The sequence below is a fragment of the Alexandromys fortis genome, unplaced genomic scaffold, assembly GCF_014885135.2.
Source record: "Alexandromys fortis isolate MF-2015 unplaced genomic scaffold, M_Fortis_MF-2015_v1.1 scaffold_271, whole genome shotgun sequence".
NCBI lineage: Eukaryota > Metazoa > Chordata > Mammalia > Rodentia > Cricetidae > Alexandromys > Alexandromys fortis.
Window position 1 is genome coordinate 1049593 of NW_026068156.1, and position 19643 is coordinate 1069235.

General features: G+C 50.8%; 2 protein-coding genes across 3 annotated transcripts; both read right to left on the minus strand.

The window, feature by feature from the left end:
* Positions 1-1246: 1246 nt before the first annotated feature.
* Ctxn1 (cortexin 1) lies at positions 1247-2870 on the minus strand. Its single transcript, XM_050127415.1, has 2 exons — positions 2672-2870; positions 1247-2268 (listed from the first exon to the last, which is right to left on the minus strand). Exon 2 carries the CDS (start codon positions 2246-2248, stop codon positions 2000-2002), a length of 249 nt encoding a protein of 82 aa, XP_049983372.1. The 5' UTR covers positions 2249-2268; positions 2672-2870; the 3' UTR covers positions 1247-1999.
* A 519-nt stretch (positions 2871-3389) lies between these two features.
* Timm44 (translocase of inner mitochondrial membrane 44) lies at positions 3390-18984 on the minus strand. 2 transcript variants are annotated; one of them, XM_050127412.1, is made up of 13 exons: positions 18834-18984; positions 17177-17272; positions 13430-13600; positions 12719-12799; positions 12148-12297; positions 11926-12065; positions 11571-11656; positions 10891-10983; positions 10679-10803; positions 9357-9407; positions 6505-6594; positions 4193-4303; positions 3390-3919 (listed from the first exon to the last, which is right to left on the minus strand). In XM_050127412.1, the coding sequence occupies exons 1-13, from the start codon at positions 18876-18878 to the stop codon at positions 3800-3802; spliced, it is 1359 nt and encodes a 452-aa protein (XP_049983369.1). In that variant the 5' UTR covers positions 18879-18984; the 3' UTR covers positions 3390-3799. The 2 variants fall into 2 exon arrangements, with proteins under 2 accessions (XP_049983369.1, XP_049983370.1); XM_050127413.1 differs by lacking the exon at positions 18834-18984 and adding an exon at positions 17784-18205.
* Positions 18985-19643: the final 659 nt, after the last annotated feature.

Here is a 19643-nt window from a genome sequence, read left to right on the forward strand (position 1 = left end):
GGGTAAAGTGTCTGGTATGCAGCCTGACAACCTGAGATTAATTCCTTGAATTCCTGTAAAGGTGAAAAAAAAAATTCCTGAAAATCGTCTGAATGCACACGCTATAGTATGTACGCCCACATCATGCACACAAACATACACTAATTTTAAAAAGCTGTTATCTAGAGTGACCTTAGTTTGGCCATAAGGAGCTCCTTAGTGACAGTGTGGAGGTGGCTCTTTGACAAATGGGTGGACGAGGAAGGCTGGGTTGGTCTCATGCGGGACAGGTATTAGGGACAAGGTTTCAGAGCAAAGCAATGATACAGATGTCTGAAGCTGACAGTGTGGCCAGCCAGACAATGGAACAAAGCCCAGGTTCCAGGGAGGTAAGAGGTGGGGGGGGGGGAGGAGGAAGAAGGGAGTGTCCCTTCAAGTGGCCTTGGAGCCTCAGCTACCCTTAGGAATAAAGGGAGGGAGGCAGAACTGAGGGTCCCAGAGCTGGGGGAAGTGATTGGAGTTGAAGTTGAATCTTTGTGCTGTTGGGCTTCCCAGCATAAGCTCTAACTGCCCTGTGAGTAGGGAGTAAGGACAGGCCTGGGGAGCTAGGTGCCCTAGCATGATAGCACCCTCCCCCGAGCCTAGCGAGTTTTCTGGGAGTGAGTAAAATTTCTGTTCCCTGAGCTGTGCCTTCGCATGGCTTTCCTTTTATAGAAAGGCTCAGTTCTCCCCACACACATTGCACACGGCTCCCTGAGGCTCACAACACAGCTCCCAGGCAGACTATGGAGCCTAGCCAGCCCACTCCATGGTCACAGCCCCACAAAGCCAAACCCACAGATTCTGAGGCACACCTGATGGTGGGAACAGAAGGCATCACGTTCAGGAGTTTGTGGGCTGCAGGTTGGGTTCTGGAAAACAACCCCATCCTAGCTTCCCATAGTCCTCAGTGACTCTCTGGGCCAAGGGGAAAAGAGTATGTATGTGTGGGGGTGTCTCAACTATGCTATGAGCTAGGGAGATGGATGAGTGTTAGCTCCCCCACCACTTCTAAAGCTACTGAAAGGTCGTGTATGAATTGGGGATTTACAGGACTAGGCAGCAGTTAAAACAGCAGTTCTGGGCTCTAATTCCAGATCAAGGAAGGACTTGCTTGAGGCAAGTCATTCTAGCAGCTTGGCCTTCGGTCCCATAGAAGGGGTATCCTAACAGGGGCTTGGCTTTCTCACAAGTTCCCAGAAGCAAACAGGCTAAGAACAGGACTGGCTAACTCAGCACTCTGCTGGGCATGCAGTAAGCGCTCAATAACAGCTTTATTTTCATCTCCATTGTTCAGAAGCAGGGAGGAGTGAAAAGGCAAGAGGAGGGCGCAGGGACATGGAGTTGGGAGGGGCAAAGGAAAGGCCTCTCTAACCTGTGCTGGGGCTGGGGCTAGGGCTGGGAAGGGGATGAGCCTGCTTGGATTCCTCCTGCACATAGAGTGCCAGACATTCTTGACACAGCAGCAGGTGGGGTTCCGGGGTCTGTCTCTAGGGCAGGCTGTACCATGCTTTGTAGGTAGGCAGCGTCCATAGTGAGCCGAAGTGAGCCTGCCTGCCAGGGCCAGAACTCAAGGAGCGCATTGAAATTGGCGATGATCACAATAGGGGACAGAAGGGGATAGAGGAGTCCACACTCCTAGGAAAGGATGTAACATTCATGCCTGGTTGGTAACTGGGGAAGGCTGAGGTTGGTGCGGGATGATTCGCCCAGTAGGGATACAGAGCTGAGTGATCAGCAGTGAGACTGAGAGTGCAGAGAGAAGGGGACGGGGCTGATAAAGGCACCAGGTGGGGTTCTGGCCCGGCCAGGAAGGGAGATGGGTGGTTAAGGGGGTAAGGACTGGATTTCTCCAAATGCCTTCAACTCCGGCCTAGGGCATCTGGGGCACAATACTGAGTAAAGTCCAGGCTGGTGGCATTCCTCCACCGGGCCGGCCCTCCCTGGATCTCAGAGGACCGGCCCGGGACTCGGTGCTCCCTCACACCAACGCGTAGTCGAACTGCCCTCGTTCGAGCGCCTCCTTGTGGTCGGTCCAGGACGAGGCAGGCATCCGGCTATAGGGGTCTAGCAGTATGCGCACACAGCGCACCATCAACAGAACCAACACCACGAGCAGGCAGAGCACGAAGGCGAACACCGTGCGTTGTTCGACGTCCAGGCCCGCGCCCACCGGGGGCCCCGTCGATGGCGGCAGTGGCTCCGGTGACAGTGTCCACGCCGCGCTCATAGCTCACATCGCCGCGCGCCCTGCAGAGAGAGGGGTGCCCACCCCGGGGTCCGCGGGGATGAGGCTACGCCCTCTCTGCACCTCCATCCACCCCTTCTGGAGTCGCCCCTTTGCAGTATCCTGCAACATCGTCCCTGTTCGTGCTGCCGTCTCCGGGCTACGCCCATACCCAGCCTGTGTGCTCACTACAGTCACTCTGGGACCCAACTCTAGCGGTGCGTGTAGGTGGGGTCGCTGAGAGCCAGGACAGGGCTACTCAGATCCGCCCAGTCCGCGCACAACAGGTGCGAACGCGCTGGGCCAAAGACCCGAGCTGCACGGTTTAAACTGGTTCCCACCCCGCTCCCTTTGTTCTCCGTCTTCAGCCCAAGACCCCCTCCCCCACCCGTTGCCGCCTCCCCAGCCACAGCGCGCCCCCCTCACCCTTGGTCCTAGACGGGGACCGGCCGCCCCGCAGCCCCTCTCTCTCCGGGGACTCCTGCGCTGCTCTGCTCTGGTCTTTCCCGGGTGGCGGCGGTTGTGGCGGAGGCTGTAGCAGCCCCGGCTCAGCCCACCCCACCCGCCCCTGAAGCGGTGGAGACCGAGGGAGGAAGGAGAGGCGCGCGCCAGCCGGGCCGCCGCGGCTGTTCCCATGGCGACGGGGGCGGGGCCGTGAGGGGTGGAGGATGTACTGGGAGCGGCGCCTGGGCTTGTGACCCCGCCCCGGTCTGCTTACCGGGAGACTGGACCTTCTCACCACTACTGCCTGTGGAGACAGCCCAAGCTCCAGATCCAGCTCCCAGGGTACTGAAGACCTCACCAGGGCGTGGGTAATTGCTAGCCTCCACTACGGGGAAGTCTCACCCTGACCTCCGCATCTCTGTTCTTCCCGACCGACCCCTCATCCCAATCTCTGTTTTACGAGGATCCTGATGCGCCCAGGTACCACCACCCATTAGTGTTTAAGATGCTCAGTCTCAGGGAGCCCTCAATTCAACAGAGACCAGATAGCTGGGGTGGTTATTCCTCTCCACAAGAGGACAGGGTCCTGGCCCGAGAAGGCGGCACCCTATCTAGCTATAATCCTCCACTGACCTTGAAGGTCTCTCTATCACAGGCCTTCAGTCCCAGCCTTCCCAGAAGAGACATATACTTCAGTTCAGACCGTTCGAAAGCCTCTTCTGCACTTTGGTGTTTTATTATGTCCAGATCTTAGGCTTATGTACAGGAAGAGCATTGATTAAAAAAAAAAAATCTAAAGCAGCTTGGCAGGCCATGCCAGTGGACTACTTAGAACAGCAGGCCAGGCCTCATCCCACTGACCACAGGAGTCCCTGGGCTGGGACTTGGTGACACGGCCAGCAGTCCCCTGTGGCATTCTGGGGTACTTCCCAACCCTGCCAGGCACCTCCAGCCTTTTCCTTGTCCAGTGATTTCACAACTGCCCTGAAGAACTTGGGGCAGCGGCCATACATGGTCTTGTCGGTCTTGTGCTAAGGTGCCTCATGGAGCCTCTGTGTATCTGTCCCACGATGGTCTAGCTCTGGAGCTGCCTAGACACCACCGCTGCCCTCAGAGGATCTGTTCTGTGCTGGAGGCTGAAATGTCCAGAAGGCGCCAGGCAGCATAAGGGTTGAGCTCCTGCTGGTCTCTGCAGAGTGCCCACACGTACAGCATGCGTAGCACCTTGTCCTGTGGATACCCAGCAGAGTGAGGGGCCAGGCTTGATGGGTATACAGGGAGGCTTCTGAGCAACGCAAGGCCAGGGAGAGGTGCCTGGGGCTTTTGGCTCTGGTCACTGCTCAGACAAGATGGTGGATAAGATCCCAACTACTAGTTGTTTCTCTCCAACTTCAGAACCCTCCTGGCTCCAAGCTGGGTGGGGTCTTTGCTGGGCAGGTATTGCATAGGGCTTTCTGTATGAGAAGCTGTTCCAAACCTCCATTCCCTCAATTCCCCACTCACCGGGTCACCCTCAACCACCTCGCCTTTGGGGTTCTTGATCACCATCACCAACTGGGCTTGAAAGGTGACGATCAGGACAGGGCCCTGCTCCATCATCTTGCCCATGGCCAGCTGCAAGCAACACATAAGCATGGGCCTCAGTATAGCATACCCTCCCACTACCCTGGAGACGAAAAGCCCCAAAGCTGCATCCTGTAGGAAAGAGGCCTGACACCTTGCCCTGCTAAAAGCATGGTACCCCTCCACCATTTTGGGGGAGTGATTTTCCAACAGGCTGCTTCTCATGGACACCAGGCCTTCAACTGTGGGATTCTCTGTCCCCGGCCTGGAGGTGAGGGAGGGCAGGAAGTTGACTCTGCTTTGCCTGCAGCTCCCACCAGTAAAGAAGTCTGGGTGGCTGAAGCTCAGCTGCCTGTTAGGCCATGCTGCAGAGGCTGAAGCAGCACTGCAGTAGGCTCAAGAGCTCAACGCTCACTAGGGGCCCAACAACACAGGTGCTCCTGGACGCAAGATGCAGGACATCCTGATAAACCCACTTAAAAATAGCATTGAAGGGCCGGAGAGATGGCTCAGAGGTTAAAAGCACTGATTGCCCTTCCAGAGATCCTGAGTTCAATTCCCAGAAACCACATGGTGGCTCACAACCATCTGTTAGGAGATCTGATACTCTCTTTCGGCCTGCAGGCATACATGCAGGTAGAACACTGCATACATAATAAATAAATAAATTAAAAAAAAAAACAGCATTGAATAGGTGCAGTGGTGGTGCACGCCTTTAATCCCAGCACTGGAGAGGCAGAAGCAGGTAGAACTCTGTGAGTGCAAGGCCAGTCTGGTCTATAGAACGAGTTCTAGGACAGCCAGAGCTGCATAGAGAAACCCTGTCTACCACTTCCCTCAACAGAAAATATCATTGAAAACTCACTAAAATACCAAATATAACATGCATCCTAACAGGTTATGTTGGCCTTCATGTGAACATGATTATCTAATGCAAAGCTTATTTCTACTTTGATAGAATGAACACCTTGGGTAGCCCAAGCTGGCCTCAAATTCACTATATAGTTATAAACGGCCCTGAATTCCACTGCCTCAGCCTTCAAATGCTGGGATTATCACATCCAGTCAACATAACCTATTTTATAATAAAATTACAGATTTTTAAAAATATGGCTGTATTATTTAGCCCAGAATGTCCTTGAACTTTTGGGATCCTCCTATCTCAACATCCAGAGTGCTGGAATTATAGGTGAGTGCCACCATGTCTGGCTCACTGCATAGAATTCGGCTTGCTATTTCTCATTTGTATCCGAGTAGTATGTATGCTAATATGTGCACACAAAGAGAGACCAGCGCAGGATAATAGGTGTCTTTCCCTATTGCACTCCACCTTGTTTTTGAGAGGGGGTCTCTTATTGAACCTTACACTCAACATTTTAGCTGGCCGGCCAACAAATTTCTCAGAATCTGCTTGTTCCCACCTAAATGCTTGGAGTTAGAGACATGAGCAGCCATGCCTGCCTGGCTTTTTAAACTCAATGTCACTTGCTTTTTTACAGCAAGTGCTCTTACCTGAACAGAGCCATCTTCCTCAGCCTTGACAAAATTTTAAACAAAATCTGAAGTATGGTATCAACCGAATTCACTAATATGCAACAATCACTCTTACCACCATTAAGAAGTTAAAACCAACCAACCAAACAACCAACCAACCAAACAACTCTAGGTATGGTGACCCAGGCCTTTAATCCAAGCACTCAGGAGGCAGAGGCAATGGGTGTGAGTTTGAGGTCAGCCTGGTCTAAGTAATAAGTTTCATAAGTTCCAGGCCAGCCAAGGCTACAGAATGAGACCCTGGAGAGAGAGCCAGTCAAAGTGTAGCTTATTGGCAGAGCACTTCCCACCATAGGCAAGGCCCTTGAATCAGTCTCTATCCCCCTCAGACCTCCCTCCAAAACCAACCAAACACCAACCAATCTAAGACACATCATTTAGCTGGGGATCTCTTATACTCCAACTAGAGAAATAAGCAAAGCTTTGTGAGGCAGACCATACATTTTTGCTTGTTGTTGTACTAGGAATTCAACCCAGGTCTTACATATGCTAGGCCAGAACTCTTACCACTGAGCTATAACCCCAGTCCTCTTCTTACTTTTTCTTTTGAAACAGTGTCATTAAGTTACCCAGATTAGCCTGGAACTCAGTCGGTAGCCCGAGCAGACCTTGAACTCAAGACCTGCAGGCCTGGCTGTGTTACAGGCTATATCAGCTGGTGCTTCACTCTGACCGTCCCTTCCCTTGGGGTTACTTACGTCCACATTGCTGATGTCGAGGATTCTGGAGTGGAACTGGAGGCCCAGAGCCTTGGCCTGCTGGATAGGGTGGGCCAGCTGGCTGTAAGTCTGCAACGAGAGGCAACAGGCCCATGTGATCAGTCACTGATGGAGGTTGGGTCATACCCAGAAGTGAAGCCATGTTCACATGCTCCAGCACTGAGAGGGGCAGAAGCCAAGAGCACAAGTCCAAGCCCATAAGTAAAGTACGCTGCTCTTCGCTGGCCAGAACTGAACACTTGCTTCTCATTATGGAAAGAGCCACACTCCCAAGTGGGAGCAGCATTAATCAGTACAGTAGGTAATTCCATAGCATCATCCAAAGGACACTCCCAGGGTATGTGGGTGGACTCTTGGCTGATCTCTACTGTTCCAAGATTCACCTCCCCTAGAATCCTGGCCTGGAATCAGATGTCTTTTCTAGGATTTGTCCCAAACCTATGAGCTGCCCTGGAACTTACTGCTGAGTGGCCTCTCTCATAGAACACCCAAGGTGCCACTCTCTACTGCCCCAAGAGCCTTGGGGGCATACGGCCGCGTGCTAGAGAGCAGTTTCACTGAGCGTGGAGGCAACTAGGATGGAAAAATGCTTTGAAGGCATCTGCTTAAAAGGGCCAGGGGACAAGCAGTGGTTCTGGGGGGGGGGAGGGGGGAAGTGGCTCAGTGGATTAAGCACTTGCTGCACAAGTCTGTGATCCCACAACTTCTGCAGTGAGATGGGAGGCTGTGACAGAAGAAATCTCTGGAAGCTCTTGGGCCACCTAGAGAGCCTCCCACACAAGACGGAAGATCAACACTTGAGATTGTTCTAAGACCTCCACACATGCATCATGGCACAAGCACACACACATATCACATACACATACAAAGCAATGCCAGCCCCACCTGGTGCGTTTCTGCTGTTTGTTGCTATAGTGATGAGTTTCACATAGCCCAAGCTAGCCTTGAATTCTATATAGCAAAAGATAAATCTGAACATCCCAGTAGTGGGATGGTAAGCATATGTCTCCATCACCCATGCAATGCTGGGTATCAAACCCAGGGCTTCCAGCATGTTAGGCAAGCACTCTAAAAACAGAGCCATATCCCAGACCCATGCACTTCTTTAAGACAACATTTTAAAGACACCTTACTTGTAAGCAACCAGAATTTCAGCTGTGTTCTAAGGGGTACTAGGCCACTCTTGGGTAGAGGATCAGTCACAACTTTGTGGTTCCAAGGGAGGGAGTGGGGAGGGGGAGGAGGACTCTGACTGGCTCCTCTCATAAATGCCCGCTAGCTTAGTCACAGTGCAGGGGAGTATTTAAAAAGAAAACCTGACAAATCTCTGCTTTTCCCAAGCTGTTTGTGAGCTGGGTGCAGAATAGGATGAGCCAAAAAAAGGCCCTAGATTGCTTCACACAAAGAAGCTGGAGGAAAGAAAACAAAACAAAAACCCCACAACCCTGCCTGGAGAGACAGCCAGAAGCCAGCAGGGTGAGGTGAGGTGGCCTGACAGACCAGACGAAAGCAGGAGTTCCATGGGGACAGGGAGGCTGCCAGGAGGAAGCAGACGGCATGTGCTCCCGGGGAAGATGCTGGCCTCCCCACAGCCTGCTCTGCCAGTGACCCTGGGAACCTCAGCCCTGACTCCGGGAAGCAGCTGGGGCATCATCAGAACACAGTGTCCGTCCTCGGGCGGGAATCCTACCCACACTTCTGTTTTGATCTGTGTTATATTATCTTATTAGTGGGAGGATCTGCTGTGACACATACTTCAGTACCCACAGTTAACTCTCACAGTCACCACAAGGGGCACCATGTGGGGGCTCAAGAGTACTAGGAGAATTTCATATATTCAAGTGACCTCTTCTATCCTCTCCCTGAACTTGAGGCCCCCAACGTGCACATTCAAGGCCATCTTACATGGGGTCCCAGTCACAGCCACGTGAACCAGGACAGAAAAGAGACAGCAGGCCACCCTGGAAATCTCACATCATTCTGTGGCATGAATCGTTTCTGTAATTCTCTTTAATCAAAATTAGTTTATGAGTGCTGGGGAGAGGGCTCAGCTGGTAAAGCCCTTTCTGTGCAAGTATGAAGAGTGGAGTCTGGATCCCAAGAACCCACATAAAAGAGGGATAGGTGTGGAGGTTTTCTAAGTCCAGAGCCCAGTAGGTGGAAACAGGGAGCCCCTGGGCAAGTTGGCTAGCCAGACCAGGTGAAACAACAAGCTCTAGGTTCAGTGAAGAGACTGCCTCCATACATGGTGGAGAGCGATTATCATCAACCTTCATCAGTCTTCAAGCTTCCAGATGCATGTGCCTGTACACACACACACACACACACACACACACACACACACACACACACACAGACACATATGCCACATGACACTCGGGATCCCATCAGTTTACAGGGCTGAAGATATAGGGTCAGAAGGTGGAGGGAGAGAAGGGAAACAAGGACACTGGCAGCTGTGGACCAGGCTTTGCATTAGGCACTAAACAGAGAAGGGATCGTTTCTGACATTTCTAGTTTCCAGCTGAAGACTCAGTGCCTGACCTGTGGGTACCTGTGCATCACACACAGAAGAAAGGACAGATGGATGGGCTGTTGGGCTCTGTGGGAACCAAGTATATCAGACATGAGGACCTCCCTCCCACTGGACTTAGGCCAGAGCCACCCAAGCAGACTTCTATGCTACTCGTTTATTTTTGCAGTGCTGGGATGGAACCCAAGACAATACACATGCTAGGAAAATGCCCGGCCCTGAGGCCCACCCCAGCCCTTCTGACTGTTTCTGCTTCGCTTTGCTGTGGGCTAAAATGAGAAAGCAGTACTCTACTTACAGCTTCATAGCACCAGTCTTTGAGAATGTCGAGCTCCCCAGAAATCATGGCCTAAATAGGGAAAAGGAAAAAATAAGCATGAGAAAGTGGGTGGGCTTTTGCAGCAGAATGCTTGAGAACAGTCTCTGGCAGCAGCCCTTCCTGAAGACCCTTGGACTCCTGTCCCTCAGCTTAGGTCTGGGGAAGAGAGAGGCTAGGTCAGATGGCAGGCAGCTGTGGATGTCCTGGGAGGGAGGACACAAGTCCCTGCGTTAATATTCATACAGCTCTGGTCTTTGGGTGCAGGACAAGGAAAGGCAGGGGGAGCAGGGGAGCACTCATAGTGGAGGAGTTGCCTTCCAGCTCTACCTCCCTAAGGACCAGGTTTAGGAGAGCAAGAAATGAGGCAGGCTGCAGAGGGAGGCAGAGGATATGCCACGCAAACCTAGGGCTAGTTCTGCTGAGGAGGGTGAGGGAGGGGCCCAGGAAGAAAGCAAGAACCAGCTGGGGCACATCCCCGGAGAGGCTGCCCAGGTAACACCTGCTGTTCTTGGTGATCGCTCCCTTCCCACCTCCTCTCAGCTCTGCCCAAAGCGTGAAAAGGAGCTGAGAAACTGGAAAGAGAGGAGCAGATGAAGCACAAGGAGGCAAGAGGAGGGAGTAAGGACTGGGGGCTGGTGTCTTTTCCTATAGGGCTGCCCCAGATCCTGCCATATTCCAGGGGCTTCAGGGAGGCAGACAGACCACCAATACAGGTGCACTGTATTGTGACCTGAACAAGACATGCCCTCCTGACTTACAAACCAAAGATGCAAGAATATTTGAGGAGTATGAATGTCAGGAATACCAGAGACAGTGAATCCAGACCTCACCTCTGGTCTGGCCAGGGCATTCTAGATCTCAACAAAAATGTAGTGGCTGTTTGCTTCTCCCTGATGCCCGAAAAGCCAGGGCCCTTAGGCTGTTCCCAAATGGCTTCAGGAGAACTATAGCAGAAGGTACAGTGCAGAGCTTCTGGGACAAGAGCTGGGACTGCAGGACCACAAAGGCAGAGAGAAACCCGTCCTGGAGCTACGATGCCCCACGGAGAAGGCAAGAAACTTCCACAGCTATCCTCACAGGAGCCAGCACTAACTGCCATGGGACGGGCAGAGGACTCTGTAGGCGGGGGAATTAGGAGTCATAGCCTAAGGTGCAGCAGCCGAAGTCAGGTTAGCAGCCTAAGTCCCAGCAACCTGGTTACCCTGAGGTAATCTAGACTCAGTCCGAGGGTGACCACCCAGAATGAGGGGGAGGGGGTGCAGCAGGCCAGGGCTCCACCATAATTGCAGCATGGATCGCACCTCTAGGATGTTAGGGATGATGTCACTCTCACACTGCCGAAGAAAGCGGTCCTTGTCGAAGTTTGGGTCCGCTCTAAGGATCTCTGTGAGCACCTCTGACATTTCTGTCTTTGAGAAAAGGCCCCCTGCAGGGAGACAAGCCCTCAGTTTAGAGCCTACATTCCACCCGACTGTAGCCACAGCAGACAGGAGGGTCTTGAAGCCACACTCACCCAGCAAGTCAGTGACTTTGTCCGTTAAGGCCCGGGATGCCCGGATGAGAACATTGTCGCTCTCATCGTACTTTATCTTCATCTCAAAGAAGCCTATGGAGGGTACATGCAGGTGCTAGAGACAGGACCTTTCTAAGAAGATGCCCTGATTCCAATTCCTGAGAACTCCCTACAAGACACCCCTTCTTGACATGGGTCAGATCTAGGCAAGCCATCTGTTGGGCTTCGACCTGCCTCATCTTAGCATGTGGATATTCAACCCACCTACCTGGAAAAATGCAGAAACTCAGTTACAGTCCCAAAGGGGCTGTACAAAAATTTGGGATGCCACCCCTGCTGGCTGTTGCCTCCACTACAAAGGAAACACAGGCCTCTAGTAGTCCTCACAGGAGAAGGAACAAAGGTATGTAGCCAGTGGCTCTCCTGCTCAGCCGCTGGAGAAATCCTGTGCCTGGCTGAAAAGTGAAGGTCAGTCCCACCTCTGTCAATTCCAGGGCTCCTGACACCCTAACTCGTCACCCAGTATCTTACTGATAGAATCTATAGCTAGACAGGTAGGAGGCTCTAAGGAAGTGCGCAGCCCTATCTGGTATCATCTCTCCTTCTGTAAGTGGGGCTCTGCCTGGCTAGTATCTGCTGCCACTGTCCTGCCCAGGACCCAGTAGGCTGGCCACACTCACGGTTGAACACCACATTGTTGTTTTTGAAGTCCTTCCACTGCTGGTACCACTTGGAGTCCTTGTGTAGCACAAGCCCCAACGCTTCCCTGGGGGAGAAGGCAGGTGCCTAGAATGAAGTGCAGACCCCAGAGCCCTGCACGCTCCTGTGACCACTGGGAGGTCAGCAAAGGTTAACTTCACATCAAGGAGCTTCAACTCCACCCTTCCTTCCTCTTCTTTCTCCATTGCTCTCTCTCTTCCCCCAGTTCTCTGGAGGGAGCCAGGAACCCCAAGAAGAGAAACAGATTTGGGCAGGCACCTCCCAAAGGACCCTGGAAACAGGCCAGGACCACTCAGGGACCTGTCTGGAACCTACTCATTAGCCTGGAACACTTTGTCTTCTTTGAACTTCGCTCCGGCAAACTCCGTCCTTTTCCGGAGCCGCTCGGGTCGGCGGTAGGGCCCCGTCTGTCCTAGCACGCTCTCATCAATCTCCTTCTTCACCGACTCTACACCCTGTAAGGGAGAGCAGGCCTGTGGTCGCTGAGGGCCACCAGCTTTGGGGGTCCCTGCCCCTGCCTGGGCCAGACTCACTCACCTGGGAGATGGCTTTGAAGGCTGCCGTCTTGCCCAGCTTCTCCCCGCCCTTGGATACCGACTCTGCTGATTGCTTGGCTGTCCTGGCAGCCTCTTCCACCCCCTCCTTGATCTTCCGGCCAAGGTCACTCTTACTGACTTCATCAAGACTCTACTGAGACAGAGACAGAGGGGAGGACGCTGCACAGGTCTACAACACAGTCTTGAGAGGAACGGTGCACTCTACCCCTGCAGTTCAGGACTGATTCTCCCTGGATGAGCAAGAGTGGAATGGGAATTCCCAGCCAGGGGGTTCCAAGGAAACAACTAGCAACGTGAGAGGAGGCTGCCTAAGCCAGCAAGGAATGCTGCCCCTCCAGGAGGGTCCTGCACCCACCTGCACCCCCACCTGGGTGCGAGTGTCCCTCCCCTTCTACTTTCAGACGTGAGGAACAAAAATGCCACTTTACCTTTTATTCTCATCCCAGGCTAACATAAACACTTTAATCCCTTGAGTGTCAGTGGGATTCATGCCCCTGAACCCTTCACGCCCCTCACTTAATCCCAGCTGTGGGGTCAGCCTCGAGCCTTACCTCCTTCACGGTCCCTGTCAGTTCCCCAAGCTTCTTCTTTATGGCTTCACTGGTTCGTACAGTTTCTGACTCGATGGATTTCTACGGTCACAGAATTGCCTCTTTTTATTAGGTATCAGTGAACGCGCTCATCCGACCAAAGGAGCCCAGGAGCATTTTCTTGGCTGCTGCAACTCTACGAGGAACTCCAACCCCATGCATGCCCACCCAGAGGGTTCTTATTACCCAGCGGCATGGGATCCCCAAGCTCTGGTCTTTCTCTGAGTGGAAAGAGATAGTCCTGCCAGCCACTACTCAGCAAGGCCATTTTACCTCTAGCGCAACCTCGGGGGCCTGGCCTGCTCTATTCCCAGATAACTCATTCTTTAGTGATGTGACAAGGACACCTTCCACCAGGCTGAAGTCACACAAGGAATGTCATCCAAATAGATAGCTTGGGAATACATAGACGGAAAAGCTACGGACATGGCACTCTGGAGCTCAGCTGCTCACGGGTAGACAGGGGCACTGTGCCTCCCCACAGGGTACTTGCATAGTACAAAAATGCAAGGACCAGGCCCAGTGGCCATAGCTTTTGACGGCTGTTCAAGAGACATCAATGCCAGGAGGCCTAGGCAACCAGCTCATGTCCTGATACCTTTTAATCAATGACTTGGTCACCTTTCCCAGCAGCCCTGGTCCAGGGAATAAAGACAGGAGTGAGGTACTTACGTATTTTCTTCTGGCTTCCTGGAGAGCATCTGATTCTTCTAGCTTCTTTGCCTCATCTCGGAACTTTTTTATACTCTCTTTCATCTCTTTGTTTTTGGCTAATTCTTGTTTGATGTTGTCTAGTAAGCCTGACAAAAACCCTTTTCTGTTCCCAGTAGAATAGGATTTGGTCTAGAAAGAATGTAAAATTGAAAAGAAAGAAGGAAAGTTTAGAGGCTGGAAAGGCACACGTGATAACATCTGGTTACCAATGGGTGCCCGGTTTCCTCCCTTCTGTTGACAGTGGTCTTTAACAGTGAATGTCTTTTATTTTAACAGAAATTGAGTTACAGAAACACCCATGACAAGCCACCACAGTAAATCCTACACGTCCACAGGTTCATATCTATTGATGTTATCAACAAGTTAAATATATAAAAAAATAAAAACTTGCATACCAATGTTCTACCATACTAGTCAGCATGTAAGATAAGGAACCAAACTAGGTGTCCAACAACAGGGGAATGGACAAAGAGGATGGCATTTGTTTTTACTTTTGTTTTCAGCCATAAAGAATAAAGTTATGGTTGGGTATGACAGCACATGCCTTTAATCCCAGCACTTGGGAGGCAGAGGAAGGCGGGTCTCTGAATTCAAGGCCAGCCCAGTCTATAGAATGAGTTCCAGCACAGCCAGAGTTACATAGAGAAAAACTGTCTCAAAAAACAAAACAAAACAAAAACACAAAAATAGAGACAGACAGACAGACAAATAGATAAATGAAGGGATGAATAAATGAATGAATGGAGTTTTACGGTCTTCTGAAAAATTGGAGATAATCATATTAAGTGAATATAAGTTATACTCAAATACTTCGTATACTTCCTCAGTTGTAGGTATGTATATATACAATCAAATTGTATATATACAGAGATGGAAGTACAATCAAAGCTGGGGAAGAAAAGGGACTAATGGGTAGGCCAAGAAAAGGAAATGGCCTCATATAACTGTATAGTTAAAAACAAACAAAGCTTCCAAGCCAGGAGTAGCTGCACAAGCTGTCACCCTAGCACTCAAAGGACAGGCCTGAGTTCTATCCCTGGGTCCCTGGACTTACATGGTGGAAGGAGTGAACAGGTTCTTTTTTTTTTTTTTTTTTTTTTGGTTTTTCGAAACAGGGTTTCTCTGTAGCTTTGGAGCCTGTCCTGGAGCTAGCTCTTGTAGACCAGGCTGGCCTCAAACTCACAGAGATCCGCCTGCCTCTGCCTCCTGAGTGCTGGGATTAAAGGCGTGCGCCACCACTGCCCGGCTGGTGAACAGATTCTTGAAAGTTGTCCTCTGATCTCTAGAACCATGCCATGGTAGATACACTTCTCAAAAACCAAATGTGAGCAGCAGCAGCAGCAACAACAACAAAAGACGCTGATACAGGAGACTTGGATCAACATGAGTTTGAGGCCAGCTACATCGTTAAGACCTTGCCTCAGAAACCCTGTCTCGAAAAACAAAAAAAAAAAAAAAAAAAAAAAAACCAAAAATATCTATAATTTCATTGAGTCAAATGCTATCAGTGTAGTTAGCTGTTAACTTGAATCACCGGAAAAACAAGTCTCAACTAAGGGGCTGTCCAGATCAGATTAGTCTGTTTGGAGAGACAATTAATGTAGGATAGTCCAGCCCACAGTAGATGGTGCCATTCCCTGGGCAGGGAGAGAGTCCTGAATTGTATAACAAGCCTGGCTTAGCATTGGTCTAAGAGAGCCAGTGAACACGGTTTCTTCTGTAGTTCCTTGGCTGTAAGTGCATTCCCTGGTTGGAGGTACTCTTGCGAACATCCAACTAACAGCTCCGATGTGGCTGTCTGAAAAGACCATAAACCGTGAGTCAACAGTATGACATTCTGAAAATGTCAAAACTACGGAGACAGTAAAAATACTAATGGTTGACAGCGGTCTAAGGGAAGGACGAATGAACAAGGGGAGTCCAGAGGACCATTTAGGGCAGTGAAGCTGTTTGAAGATTATGGTTAAGTATACACAGTACCATGGCTTCATGTGGGAATCAGAGGAAAACTTGTGAATGGGTTACAGGGACCGAACTCAAGTCTGGAGGCTTGTATAGCAAGCACTTTTATCCACTGAGTCATCTCGCTAGCCCCTGTTCTGTTTACAAAGTGGAGGGGTTTGCTGTGGGATAGGGTCTGAGAGCTGGTCTTGAACTTGTTATGTAGTTGAACTTCTGATGTTCTTGCCTCCACCTCTCAAGGGCTAGGATTACAGATGTGCACCACCATGCCTGATTAGTGGAACTGTACTGTATTTTCTCTACAATGATAGACAAATCCTCACCCACTTGTTATACCCTCTCAGAATGCATACGTAACACAGAAATGAACCTCAATGCAACCAGATTTCAGATCTTTTAACACTGTATCCACTCTGGTTTGTCAGCTGTAACAATGTCACCCAGAATGGGAAAAATGACGAACTGGGACCTGTGAGCAGGAAAGGGAAAACTGGCTAGAGAGAACCCTCTGTACTTTTTGTTAATTTTGGGTTTTTTGGAGGGATAGTTTTGTTATGTAGCTAGTTTGAGACGGTTTCATTATATAGCATTGGCTAGGCTGGAACTCTCCATGTGGAGTTGTCCAGGATACCGCAGAACTTACCGAGATCTGACAGCCTTTGCCACCTGAGGGCTAGGATTAAAAGCAGGTACCATAAAGCCTGGTCCAGTCTATTTACTATTTACAGAATCTTATGTAGCCTAGATTAGCCTCTAACTTGCTAAGTACCTAAGGATAAGCAAGAACTCCTGGTCCACCAGCCCCCAGAATGCTGGTGTGAATGACAATTGTGCATTGCTATTTCTAGTGCATGCTGTACTGGGGACAGAACATAGGAGTTTATACATGTGTGGGAAGCATTCTAGCAACTGAGCCACAGTCCCAGCCCCATTTAATTTTTCTGTAAAGCTAAAACGGCTCTAAAAGATAGAGCCTGTCAAAAGTAAGACACCAAGGCCATGGTGGTGCAGACCTGTGATTGTAGCACTTAGGAGGTGGAAGCAAGAGGATCAATGAGTTCAAGGTGATTCTCAGCTGCACACAGGCCAGCCTGAGCTACATAAACTACCATCTGTAAAAACAACAGTTTAAGGAACAATGAACAGAATGTCAACGGGAGTAGCCACGTGTGGCTGAAGCTTGTTAGGCTTGCCCAGTGGTTGAAGGTCAACTGCCTCTCTGTGGCTCTGGTCAAACCACAACGGAGAGCAGCAATGAGGAAGGAATCACTGGGATCTGTTTCGCTCCTAGAACACCTGCAGGACAGGATCAGGAAGAAGCTGAGGAGAGGCTGTAGGCAGCATGCATATTTGAGGCTTCCTGCCTCACTCAGTCATGACACACTAACAGAAGTAGTGACCAGGACACAGTGAGACCCAAGGAATGATGGAGTGACTCTTTTCCAATACTTAAAATAACCACGCTTAGTGAGGAAGCCACAGACAGAAGCCAGAGAGGGAGAAGGTAAACTGATGCTGGATGCCTTTTCTAGCCATCAGAGCTAACTGTATGCATAATTCCCTGAGGTAAGAGTGCCTCGTTGCTGGAAAAATAAAACAGGAGGCTGACCAAGAGTATCCCAGGACACCCACAAACAAGGTCTGACTGTTGCTCTCCGTACCTCTGAAGTCCCTGAACACGGAGCACTCCCCAAAGTGACTGTGCTGGCATGGCTCCCCCCAGGCCTCTACTGGGTCACTCACCACTGTCAGCTCTCCTCCTGGCCGGCTTAGCTGGTAGCTTGAACCATGGGGTAGGTTGTGGCTGGAGAGAATTTGGACTCCTTTGCCTAGGCACCTCTAATTGGTTAAGAAAAGAGAAAGATCCATTCAGAAAAGTGGGTGACTCTGAAGGTCACCTGTGACTCATTTGCTGACCTTGACTTCACGCCTGTTGTAAGGGAATAGGGAATCTTCGTAAAATCTGAGTAGTAACTAGAACTGGGCGGAAAGAGAAAATGCTGCATCTGTAACTCCAGGACCTATTCCCACCTCTGGAACTCAGGAGAGCACGGGGCCAGGAAGCCAACGAGAGTGGTAGGCACGCAGCGTGAAACATGGTCTTTAGGTAAGCCCACACCACTTTTGCTGATCTCCAACTACAGACATGAACTTCCAGAGACAAACCAGTAAGTTCTTGGCCCAGGGAAAATAATGGAATAAACTTGTAATGTCCTGGTCAAATGTTCTAAATGCCCTCTGGGCGAAGAACTAGGTAACAACATGAGAAAGGGCCGTTCTTCTCCCAACTGAACTTGTAGCTGTTGTGCAGTTGAGTCCGGCACGGGTGTACTGAAACCGAATGACCTACCAGCGCCACTTTTCACTTTCCGCATTTATCTTCTCCATTTCTTCCCAGCTGGGTAAGCACTAGCTACATCCCACACTTACACAGATTCAGAAGTGAGGGACATCGGGCACCATCACTGTCACCCCCACTAACTGTTAGGGTTTATTCACATGATCTGGCTGGCTAGTCATGTGTGTTCTTCCTGAAGCTGCACACTTAGCCAAAGTGTATGACCTTTCTTTGCTTAAGTATATATACCAGTAGCTGTGCTCTCCAGGGAGATGCTCCAAACAAGCTCTTAAGGCCCAAACGTGCATACGTACCAGTATGCCTATAGTTATGGAAAGTAGAGCTCTTGGGAGTGTAAATAACCTGTTTTACATTTTCCTTCCTCTCAACAGTTAGCGGTAGATTCATACTGATCTGGGTTTTAGACAAGATCAGGCATCCACTAGCTATGGTAAGGTTGCTTAACCTTTCTGAGCTTCGTAATCTTTACCCTAATGAAACAGGGCCAAACAACAGCAGTATAAAAAACTATATTCTTGAGTGTGCATGAAAGGCCATTGACCTAAGCCAAGAGTCCTAGGTCTTATCTAGGCAAGAATTATCTCCCGCACTTCCACGCTGAGCGTTTGGAGTGGTGATTCAGGAAACACTCTCCGTAAAGAATTTGGCATTCCAATGCGAACTGCGACTGTCACTTTAAAGAAAAAAAAAAAAAAACTTTCATCTGGCTATATTTTCTTACGGGGCACAACCTCCCCAGCCAGAGACTCCCTCGTGCACGTGGAATCAGATCCACAGATGAGTGAGAGGTTTACACGTTCCTGGGCAGCTCAGGGTACTGCGGCTCGAGGCCGGGGAAGGGGTGGGGAACCGGTTCCCGCCCTCAGGCCTCCTACGTGTGCTCCCTGCTCAAGCATCGGCTGACCCAATGACCCAACCCAAGCCAGCCGTGGAACCCAAAGGGAAAGCCACGAAGGAATATGGATTGAAGAGAAGGAGGTCTCGAAAGCCGAGCGTCCAAACCCCTTAATTCTGCCCTACCAGCCCCACGCGTCTGCTCACCCGCGGGCAGCGGCACCAGCCGCCCCGCAGAGCTGCCGCCGCCATGTTGGAAGAGCCCGTGTGACCTTTCCGCGTCGCGCCTCGATCGCGTCAGCAGCTGCGACTCTAGAAGCACGAGCCTGGGAAAATCCGGACTGAACGGGGTGGGGTGGGGGGGGGGAGGGAGGAATAGAAGAGAAAGCAGCCTCTGATTGGTCCTCTGTGACGGGGTGGGGCCTGAAAAGGGACTTGCTTAGGGGCGGTCCAAGTCGCAACACCTCGCAGTCTGTGATCCAGCGTGGGAGGGGCCGAGGATGGGGATGGGAGAGGTTAGTCTCTGCTTGAGGCTCGGGGAGGAAGGCACTTCTGAGAGACCATCTGTGGTAGCCTACAACTAACGAAAGGGCAGAGGATTTGGGCTCAATTCTCAGCACCCACATGGTAGTTCTTTTTTTTTGTTTGTTTGTTTTTGTTTTTCGAGACAGGGTTTCTCTGTGGTTTTGGAGCCAGTCCTGGAACTAGCTCTTGTAGACCAGGTTGGTCTCGAACTCACAGAGATCCGCCTGCCTCTGCCTCCCGAGTGCTGGGATTAAAGGCGTGCGCCACCACCGCCCGGCCACATGGTAGTTCTTACAACCACCTGTAACCCCAGTTCCAGGAGATCCGACGTCCTCTTCTGCCCTCCAAGGGCACCAGCCAGACACGTGGTTGAGTATACGCACAGGCCAGCAAAACACCTACCTATATACATAAAATTAAGAAGACTACAAAAAGGCGAGGCCTATTGGAGAGGATTCATTACAGGCTTCGGATAGCCTACGAGATACCTCA